At 40.7% G+C, this 11,459-nt stretch overlaps 1 protein-coding gene across 1 annotated transcript in view; it reads right to left on the reverse strand.

Annotated features, from left to right (window-relative positions):
• Positions 1-393: 393 nt before the first annotated feature.
• VPS33A (vacuolar protein sorting 33 homolog A (S. cerevisiae)) overlaps positions 394-11,459 on the reverse strand; it is a 31,610-nt gene continuing 20,544 nt past the window's right edge. Inside the window, exons 8-13 of the mRNA XM_008577467.1 lie at positions 9,684-9,810; positions 8,508-8,575; positions 7,328-7,465; positions 5,118-5,255; positions 2,956-3,124; positions 394-2,576 (exon numbers count right to left, since the gene is read on the reverse strand). Coding sequence (XP_008575689.1) covers positions 2,395-2,576; positions 2,956-3,124; positions 5,118-5,255; positions 7,328-7,465; positions 8,508-8,575; positions 9,684-9,810 — 822 coding nt within the window. The 3' untranslated portion in view covers positions 394-2,394. The remainder of the gene's footprint in view (positions 2,577-2,955; positions 3,125-5,117; positions 5,256-7,327; positions 7,466-8,507; positions 8,576-9,683; positions 9,811-11,459) is intronic.

The following is an 11,459-nucleotide window of genomic DNA, read 5'->3' on the forward strand; positions in this document are numbered from 1 at the left end:
GTACGGGGGCAACACTGAGGGTTGCAATCCGTTGCCGGATACGGAAAAAAGACAAAAGACAAAAAAAAAAAAAAAAAACGTATTTCTTCTTGAATTCAGCTCTGCTGAATATAAACACTTCCTCTTGGTGACAGGCTAGTCTTTAATGTGCAATTGAGAACAAGACACAGACCAGCATGTTATGATTAATCATAATCCATTTCCAGTGAGGGCAGAGTAAGAGTGGAATAGAACTCACATTGAGATCTGCCAATTCTCTTTGAGAATTAAATGTCCTGTTTTAAATTGTCCCTCTTTTAACCGTTACTCTCTCAGTCCACAATTAAACTGCACTTAAAATACTTATTTCTCTGCTGGCTAAAATTCAAAACTGTATATAGTAAGACAAAACAGTGTCTGTGTAGACTTCTTTATTAAGGGTGTAGCAGAACTGTCTACTCAACTAGACAAAAGCCCAGACATGATGTAAACAATCCGCCCTCTCCAAGAATAAATGTACCATTCACATACCCTTTCTCAGTAAGGGCATACTCCTTTGAGACAGACTGCTTCAAGTATTAAATGAACTTACACAAAGGCGTATAATATATAATTATCCACCACTTTCTATTTGCATACAAATGAAGCAATTGATGTTTTTAAGTCTTCTGCTGAATGCATTTTTAGGAGCTGACCTAGCTATGCTCTGAGCAAGCAAGTATAGAGTCACCAGTGAATGTAGATACATGAGAATACAACTGAGTATCTGTTCATAGGACAAAAACCCCAGCCAAGGAGACTTGATCAGACTTGAATCCCATGAGCCAAAAACATTGAGGGACAAGATGGATTTCATTCTCTAAGGCAGCTGAGGCTGACAATTGCTGGGGCTAGAAGGTATAAACTAATCTCCCTGGGATAAGTATTTTAAAAGATTTCCAAAACAAGAATGGTTTTCTTTAAGACACTTCCAAATACTGAATGTCAAGACCAAATTAATTCCATGAGAAACAAATCTTTAAAATATTACCTGTTCCATCATTCTTATATTTAAAAAAAAAAAAAAAAGAAAAACTCTTTAGCATATCAAATTTCTCTTTTACTCAAAACACGCAATGTTTCCATTAGATTTCCACTAATGAAAAAGGCGAGGGAAAAACATGTGTGGTAACTAATTAACAATAGAAACCACGCCTGGGATGGGACCGAGCAAAGCAGACCAGCTAGTTTTGCTGGAGACTTGGGCAAGGGCAGTGAAACCATCAACTTGGTTCCCTTTCTGGCATCCTTAACTCCTCTAGATGCTCGTAGGAGGGAGGCAGGGAACATTCACAGATTTCCAACTTCTCCCCCAACATCCCTGCTCTCTACCACAGCCTAGCAGTCTCCTGTAGGACTAAATATACTGGAGAAAGCTGAGGTCATCAGACCAGGGACTGAAACTGAGCTGGGTGTTTTCATGCAAAACAGATGTTAAGAGGCTTAGTACGGAGTGGTCGCAGACTGCTAAAGAGGTACATGTGGCAGTTACCATGGAGATGGAGTTGGAAGATGCTGACAAAACAAGAGACCACTGCTCACAGCGGGACCAGCTGGATGTTGGGCCCATGATGGACAGGGAAGAAAAGTGAAACCTCAGTGGAGACATCGATCACTGAAATGTCTTGGAGTTAACACCATGTGCACTAAGAAGTGTCTTTGAATGGTAAAATTCTCAGGAAGAATTTTCCCCAATTATTAGGTTCTTCAGTGAAAAAGGCCTTGATAAGTATGAACCTACAGAGATGTAGCTGATCAGACAGAGCATAGACTTTGCTCCCCCAAATCTCTTACTTTGTAAGGAGAAGAAAGCAAAACTTGCCTTAGTGATCAGAGAAGATAGAGACTGGTGACACTAAATGTAGTCTGCCATACTCCACAGGAAAAAGAAATCTCAACTCAGTGATAACATCATCTCTAGCCCCAACACAAACACTGTCCCAGGCATGATGTGCCTTCAAGAAATACAGCACTATGTATTAGGGGTTGGACATTCCACTTTTACTTTCATTTTTACCTCCTCAGTCTCTGCTTTTTATTTTAAGAACTGGCCCCATTTCTGCGACTGTACGGATTATCCAACCTCACCATCCTTAATGTACTTCCAGAGGCTTCTAATGAAGATCCTCAGCTTAGAAAATTCAAAACCAGTGTTTCTTTTACCCAGGTTGATTCTCTTCCATTCTTCTTTCTTCAAGAAATTATGAACACAAAAAAGCAGCAGAAGGGAGAAAACAGTAGTATAATTTAAGAAGCTGATCCCAAAGTAAATTCTGTATTCCTGTGTTTCTTCTATGGGGTTTCACTTCCTTTCAGCAACTTCTTCAAAGAGGCAGTTTATTCTGCCGTGTACCTGTTAGGTCTCCTTTGAACACCCTAGCAAGGTTTTTCCATTAGAGCCTCTATCCAGCTGCTTCCATTCATTAGTTTAGTGGTGGCAATTACATATTCTGTACCTCCATCTTCCAACTGGGAGAGAAATCGTAGGGCAGCAATTTCAGCAAAGGTTACACCCCCAAGGAAAAATATCAGAGTGACCCGGTTTTCTCCTGGTTGACCTAAAATTTAAACATTTCAGAATTAAAAACTATTATTGGTGCCTCTCTTCCCATCTCTTAAAACATTTTATCATCTGTAGGCCAAAAAATATCAAATGTATCTTGGTACAGACAGTACGTCTGAAACTTGAACACTGATTTTGATCTCAACATTTTTTCTAACTCCTGAGATCCTCAACACGGAGGTTGAAAACTGCTACTCCTGAGGGAATAACACGGTTCTAGTGCTTACGATATACATTAGCAACTAACAAAAGAGGTATATTTGACTCTGACTCCTCAGCACTTTACCAATGTATTTTATAAAACAACAGAACAACACAAGAAAACCACACTAAAACAGTACATAATGATCTGTAGCTGCTGGACTAAGGCTTACGTTTCTTTTGTAGTCCTGTGGGCAGAGGCTGCCGTTCTTCAAAGTGCGGCCCTGGGAGGATGCGGAGGACCTCCTCAATGCTCCGCCAGCCAGGCCGGGAAAGCAGCTGAGCTAGGCGTACACTAAGTGGTGCATAACCACTGTACACATAGGATATGTCCGTGGGGTTCTGTTAAATAATCAAGACAAAGAGCCACCTAAATATGGCTTCTTGGATAATGCAAAATTATTTGATTTGGATTTGAAGGCAGAAACAGAACTTCCCCTATCCCCACCCCATGCCCTCTCCAGTACACCCCAGCTGGGCTTTGTTCTTAGCATCCAGAGCTTCACTTTGGACTCAGACCTTGAAAAGCCACTCAATGCAGCTCTAGGTACTGAAGATGAAAAACTGCTACTAGGTTTAGCAAAAAACTTCTTAGAGGGCAACTTGGCATTCTGGAGCTAAGTAACAATGTGCATAACCTTTGAACCCAGCAATTCTACTTTTAGGCATCTATCCTACAGAGATGCTTGAAGACCATCAGAAAATAGACCAAAGTATAAACATATTAACTGCAACACTCTATACAATATCAAAAGACTGCAAACAAGGGCTGGCCTGTGACTCACTTGGGAGAGTGTGGTGCTGATAACACCAAGGCCACAGGTTCAGATCCCTATATAGGGATGGCCGATTGGCTCACTTGGGAGAGTGTGGTGCTGACACCACCAAGTCAGGGGTTGAGATCCCCTTACCGGTCATCTTAAAAAAAAAAGACTGCAAACAACCTGAATTTCTATGAATAGGAATCTGTTAAATCATAAAATAAGGTATATCCTCAAAACCACTAAGTAGCAATTAAAAAGAATGGCACATAAGGATCTTCAAGATCCCTTGTTAAGTGGGGGATGGCTTGGGGGAAGAAAGGTCAGAAGAGCAAAGAGAGCTGAACTAATATGTACATGATACAACAGAAATTAAGTGTATCTATTTTCTCACTGGGAAAAAAAATCCAGTTTTGCTACTGATAGAAGAGACTGTCTACTTATCAGCTTTTGTTACAGGAGGCAGCTTAATAAAGCCTTATGAAAAACCAGAAAAAGACAAAAAGAAATTTAGAAACATTAGAATAAAAAACATAAAGTAAAGTGCACCCTACTCTGGAGATGAATTATAGAATATGCACCATTTGTGTAAAAATGTTTTTATATGCATAGAATCTTTCTGGAAGGATAGATTTAAAAACTGGTTACAATGGCTGCCTCTGAGGGGAACCTAGGGTTAGCTGTGGAAGGAAACTTACTTTTCACTCTTTGCCTTACTTTTGCATGGTGGACTTGCTTACATGCGTGCCAGGTATTTCCACTGGCTTCTCCACGGTGCTGTGTGACCAGGAGCCGGCCCTGGAGGCACTATACTCCCAGGCCCTGTTAGGGTTTGGCCAGCAGAAGGCACCAGAGGGAAACTGGAGAGTTGGCAGCAGCATGAGGTCATGGATTTTATTGCCTCAGCTTCTTCTCGCAACTCTGGTGGAGGCTGGCTGTGTCCCTTAACCAGAGCCCTTTTATCACCTCATGTTGTCAGATGGCCTCTCCACGCAGCTCTTCTCTCCATGTTCCAGATCAGGTTTCTGAAATAAGTCCCTCTCCTTGCCCTTCAAGCCTGCACTGCAAAGGGCTCCCCACTGCACTGCCTCTTACTGGTCTCCACCCTGCCCACATCTTTATTAAACTGTTCTCAAACTACCCCATCTGAGAGCATTCTCTGTTTCCTGCTGGGATTCTGATGGATACAATGCATGAAAACATTACTTTTTCTTTTCCTTTTTTTTTTTTGTCTTTTTTACTGACCGGTAACGGGATTGCAACCCTCGGTGTTGCGCCTGTACCGGGGACCGGCAACGGGATCGCAACCCTTGGTGTTGCGCCCGCACCGCGCTCAGCCAGTGAGCAGAACTGGTCTCCACATGGGATCCGAACCCTCGGCGGGAGCGCCGCCGCACTCCCAAGCGGCGCACTCTCCAGTGCGCCACCAGGCTGGCCCGAAAACATTACTTTTTCAAAAACAATAGAAAATTATTTTTAAAAGCAAGGCAGATGTGTAGATAAAGTAGCATATGTTATCACAACGAACTATTTCACCAGTAACTAAACTGAGTTGGCATGGAGGAGTGTCTTACTTGTTCATTAACATCATCCATCCAGAGGCGTAACGTTTTCCGAATTGTTGGGTAATTGTTTCTGCCCCCTGTCTGTGGTCTCAGCAAGCCAGCCTTCTCTAGGTTGTGTAAGGTCAATATGTGCTCATAGCCGTATGTCTGCAAGGGAAATCGTTTGGCCTTGATGTCAGATCAGGAAAAGCATTTATACGATCTTCAAAAAAGAGCACTCCCAACAAACCAATTTGGTCTGTACTCCAGGGCATGTTACCAAAGCTCAGCAATGACTGTTGATGGGCATGTGGAACAGGGTGGAGGGATGAAACTCATCCTAAAATTCCTTACCCATTACTATTAATCCCACTTATTGTTTTGAAGAAGGATTTAAAATTTTTACTTTTTGGGCCAGCCCGGTGGGGCGCACTGGAGAGTGCACCACTTGGGAGCGCAGCGGCGCTCCCGTCAAGGGTTCGGATCCCATGTGGAGACCGGTTCCTGCTCACTGGCTGAGCGCGGTGTGGGCGTGACACTGAGGGTTGCGATCCCGTTGCCGGTCAGTAAAAAAGACAAAAAGGAAAATAAAATAAAATAAAATAAAATAAAAAAATAAATAAATACAATTTCCCCATTTTTTTGGTCTTTTTTACTGACCGGCAACGGGATCGCAACCCTCAGTGTCACGCCCACACCGCGCTCAGCCAGTGAGCAGGAACCGGTCTCCACATGGGATCCGAACCCTCGGTTTTTTTTGGTCTTTTTTACTGACCGGCAACGGGATCGCAACCCTCAGTGTCACGCCCACGCCGCGCTCAGCCAGTGAGCAGGAACCGGTCTCCACATGGGATCCGAACCCTCAGCGGGAGCGCCGCCGCACTCCCAAGCGGCGCACTCTCCAGTGTGCCACCGGGCCGGCCCTAAAATTTTTACTTTAAACTGAGAATTTATGAACCTAACCAAATGAGCAGCAATTAAATTACAGTATATGTGTATATGGGATATAATTAGCTGTAAAAAAATAATTAGGCATATCTATACATCTAGATAAGAAAAATCTACTGGAAATATTCTTATGGCCAAAAAAGATAATAATAGAATACTATATATAGCAGGATTTTACTTTTGTTAAAAAAAAGATATAGTAAATAACAATAGCCAACACTTATATATTACTTTTTATGAGCTGCACACTGTTCTGGTCTGTGCACTTTACATATATTAATTCAGTCTTCTTTATTATACTCCCATGAGGTAGGTATTATTATTATTATCTCCATTTTAGGGAGATGTTTAAATAACTTGTGCAAGGTCACAAAGCTAGTGAAGAGCAGAGCTGGGATTTGGATCCAGCCAGTCTCACTCCAAAGCCTACATATGTAAATATTCTTTGTATACAAATGCAAAGAAGGGCATCTGGAAGGAAGCATATCAACTGCTGACACTGGTCACATCTGGGGAAGGAAGAAGTGGGGTACAGGGGATGTTCACATTTTGCTCCGTATACTTCTGCATTATATGAATCTTATATGAGGAGAATGCATATTATTTTTGTAACTTAAAAAAAGAGAAAAATGAGAAAATTAATGAGCACTTAATTTTAACAATAGTGTACTTAACTGTGATGGATAATAGCAAATAATTGCTGTCTGAAATATCCCCAAAGAGGGAAGAATTTTTAAAATAATGGTGGGCCTTCCCTTATTAGTTTTGTTGTTGTTTGTATATTTGGCCTTTCCTTATTATTATAACGTCACACAGGCTTAATTTAAGTCAGCCTGCTGAGAAATTATCAGAAATTGGCAAAAAGTTCTTTTCTCTATCATATAACCATCTAGTTAAGAACACGGGCACTAGACTCAAGTTGCCTGGGTTCTAACACTGGTTCTGCCACTTACTAGGTGGGTGATCTTGGGTAAGTTACATAACTTGTCTGTGCCTCAGTTTTTTCATCCATAAAATGGGAACAATAACAGTATCTAACTCACAGGCTATTGTGAAGATTAAACAAACGCACATAAAGCTCTTCAAATAGACCCTGGCACATAGTAAATGCTTGATAAATGTTAGCTATTGTTATTACATAAATTCAATAAACAATGATAAATACCAAGACTAATTCCTCTATGTGTTTTTTTTAAAAAAAAAAGACAGTGGTAAAATAGCAGCTTTGTGAAATATTTCTTTTAAAAGATACTTTCTCCCTTGGCAAGTTAATAATTTAAAAATTTACTGACCTGGAGAATTTCTCTTTTGTAATAATCCAAAACTTTTTGTTTTAGTCCACTATTGCACACGGACTGGAGGCAAACTAGTCTTAATACCTTGATCAAAGGATGCTTTTGGGCAATACAATCCTCAATATAATTGTTGACCTGGAAACAAAGCATATAAACTAAATATCTGGTCTGGGGACTTAAAAAACTTGACATTCACTATTATGTTTCAAAGTCAAATAAAGGAGAAGTGTGGGAGAAGTGCACATGGTTTTTTTCACATTTCCTAACCCTTCCCTGAAAGAGCTCCCCAAGTCCCTGCTCCACACACATGTCCAGGCCACCACGCAAACACACAGTAATCAGCTGGGTCACAGAAGCACACAGCCAGCAAGGATATAATGAAATCTTCTGGACTGGAGGTCAATCCAAATGCCTGTCTTGACACAACTGTCTTTATGGACAACCTCCTGAGAGGCTGCCAAATGTTTGGGACTTGTGTGACCTAGTCTATCTCAATAACATCAGCAATGTATCTAGCACAGAGTAACAGGATTTTTTTTTTCTTGCTTCTCCCCTTCTCTTTTGAACCAGGAATTTTTTTAGAAGATGGGAATTTTCATAAATTGAATGATTTAAAACAGAGCTAAATATTTAAAGGAATTATACGACAAATTCTCTCAAAAAGCAAATATCTGGGCCGAGCTCACTGGCTGAGCGCGGTGCGGCCGGTCTCAAAAAGGACAAAAAAAAAAAGCAAATATCTTAATTTATCTGTTATAGTCCTTAAAGATCATTGATTTCAGGGGCTGGGTCTCCTCTTGATATGTAGTGCAGAAAGTATCTTGCACAGAGTAACCTTAAATATCTGTTACTTGATAAAAATCTGTATTTTTACACTTTGCATTTGCTCTTTAAAATATTTAGGAAAGGGCCGGCCCGGTGGCGCACTGGAGAGCGCGGCGGCGCTCCCGCCAAGGGTTCGGATCCCATATGGAGACCGGTTCCCGCTCACTGGCTGAGCACGGTGTGGGTGCAACACCGAGGGTTGCGATCCCGTTACCGGTCAGTAAAAAAGACAAAAAGGAAAAAAAAAAAAATTTAGGAAAGGCACGAGAATCAAAGCAATTGCTTTTCTGGCTATAATCTTATGTTTGATAAACTTTCAATTTTTGTTAGGACAGCTTTATGGTACACATACCTTATCAGTGTCTATTCCAGACATAAACTCCTGCTCCACTGTTAATTTGTCAAAGAAGTCTTCAGAAGCTAAAATGTAATTAGGAAATTTGCAATTTAGAAGGTTAATAAATGTTAATTCATTTGAGTGGTGGGCTTTCATAAAGAGAGCGTGACTAAGAAACTAGACATGCAAAAGAAAAAGCAAGTAAAAGTTCACATCACCTGAAGAGAATCTTCAAAGAAACATGGAAAACCCTAGAACTCTGTACTCCTAAATTACATTTAGATATTGTTGACTACTGTCCTCCTTTGCTGTTCTTAGGATGTAAATACAGACCTCTGAATTTTGCAGAATTAGCCTCAGTATCAATGGACGCTAAGGGCGTTCCCAAGGGCTTTTCACTTTCATCATCAGATTCAACCTATTTCAATTAATTGCCACTTCTATTAATGTGAAAACAAAGGGCTGATTTTCCAAAACTGTGTTTCATCTAAGATTCGAAGTATACTTCATAGAACAGGGCACCGAACTACATCCTACTCAGCTTTTACAGCCCCTGTGTTTTACTGAACAAATCTGTTTGGTTTAATATACATCTTCTGAGATTTTCAAAATACTCAACATACAAGTATGCTCTCTGTAGCAATTCTGCATAAAGTTTTCAAGGGAAGAACAAAAAAACTTAAACATGCTCTAATTAAGTAATCCTTCACAACAGGAAAAACACTATACAATAAATTAACCACATCATATTATGATGGTAAATTTATGGATGAATTTTTTTCATCTATATTCAAATATTTTGTCATCTGATTAATAAAAAAAATTGAGTTAACCACTAATGGAACATTCTTCACTATTAACATGTGTACACTTACTTCATATTGAGAATAATATCCAATATCAAAATACAGCGTACTTTTGGAGCTGGCCCGTGGCTCACTTGGGAGAGTGTGGTGCTGATAACACCAAGGCCAAGGGTTCGGATCCCTATATAGGGATGGCCGGTTAGCTCACTTGGGAGAGTGTGGTGCTGACAACACCAAGTCAAGTGATAAGATCGCCTTACCGGTCATCTTTAAAAAAATACATCAGACTTTCCCAAAGAAGCATCATGGTGCTCATGACTGTGGTGCCAGACACTGTGTATGCAAGTCAGCCCCAGATGGAAATGATCATTCCAAAGATACTCACTAGTAACATCTTTGATTAACTCTGCAATCGAGGTATGGTTTGCAAGTGAGCCTCTCGCTGCCTGCATGTGGGGTAGCTGGGAAACGAACTGCTTAATCTCCCCCACTGTTTTCGCGTTGTGCCTTTCCTGAAACAGGTAAATAGCAACACTATCAAGCAGGGCAGATGTTTTTTAAGTGTTCTTGTTCTCTGCATCGTTCAGAGGATGTTTAATTCATACTAATGCAGCAGAAAGAATGAAATACAAACAAATCAGGCCAAACCCAGCCCCAACATTATAGATAAGTAGAAAAGCTAAGTATACCACTGAAAGACATTCATTGTGCCTGTTTCCAGCATTAGTACTTCTTTAGAGAGCAAATACCTAAGATTCTCTCTTCCTGTGCACTGGCTCATACAATATGTCAATACTTTGTGACATCTGAGTATTAACAGAAGACACCATTAGGTAAATCTTATAAAGTTTTGAGTAAAAAACTAAGATGAAAAAATGTTATGCTTAGAGGGGACCATGAACAGTAAAAAGTTTCCTATTTTGGGGCCATGGGTCAGAGACCCTTCAAACCCATTGTACAGACTGGGTTACCAGACCCCTCATGTGCCAGCTGGGTCACCAGACCCCTCACATTCAGGTCGTAAGCTAGGTAATTGGGAAAAGACCCTGGGAGCTGTCGAGAGACGACAGGAGCTCAGGAGCTCAGTCCTTAGCAGCAGCAGCTTGTATCAACAGCTCGCAGCAGCAGTACTGGCCTCCCTCTGGGGACAGGGGACGCCGTGGATCAGAGCGGCTCATCCTTTATACTTAAGTCTGATAACCCAGGACACCTGGGTGCACATACGCAATCACATCAGACAATAACCAAGGAACACCTGGGCATACATGCATATTTATATCAAATGCTCAACAAGATTCCAAACCCCTCGAGGGATCCTGACATTTATTTTCACTTTCCCTACACCTATGTAACAGAAAAAAAATTCATTCTTGCTGCTGAAGCTCACTATTGAGTATAGTCCACAAATAAAGTGAAACTAGCTTAGTGATGAGAACATTTTATTGGCAAAATTTAATAATTTAAACCAAAAGTAACTTCAGAAATATGAAAATCAATTAATGAATACAATTCCTAAGAAAGATAAAATTGGGAACATACTCAGTGAAAAACCGTTTCAAAAACTTTCCCAATTTATGTTTCCAAAGCCTAAATATTCAGAGTTCATAATCTTACTGAATTCCCATGTTTCAAAAAGGAGCTTCACCAAGAATAAACCAGTGAATGGGCAAGAGGAGGCAGGAAGGTGATAATGAAGCCACCAACTCAAAAGCTCTGGGCACTGGGGATTTCAATTTCATTATCACCTCCCACACATGTAGGGTTCTCCTGCCACCATCACGTTGGCTAAAATTGGAGTTTTCACCATGAACTGCAAGTTCTGTTATAGAGAATCTTATTTAAAGTACAGCTGCCTTCCTCTTAAGTGAGGTAGGAAATAATTTAAAAGAAGATAAAGCAAATGTTTGTGATAAAAGCTTGAAAACTGCAAACACTTGCAACTCCACACCCCCTCCCCCCAAAAAGTGAAAAACTTAACATAACACCTGTTGTCATGGGTCTGGGGAAAAGTTAAAAACAAAAACAAAACCCTGGGTTCTCCAATACTGAATTTGCAGTTACTGAGGTTGAGAAAGGTACAGCTACACTGAAGCCCTAATTAATGGCTGTATGCTTTTGGAGCTCTTAATTCTCTTGGCTGGGGACGGCGGGAGGTGGGGGG

This window comes from Galeopterus variegatus, unplaced genomic scaffold (genome assembly GCF_000696425.1).
Source record: "Galeopterus variegatus unplaced genomic scaffold, G_variegatus-3.0.2 Scaffold1518, whole genome shotgun sequence".
Taxonomy (NCBI): Eukaryota; Metazoa; Chordata; class Mammalia; order Dermoptera; family Cynocephalidae; genus Galeopterus; species Galeopterus variegatus.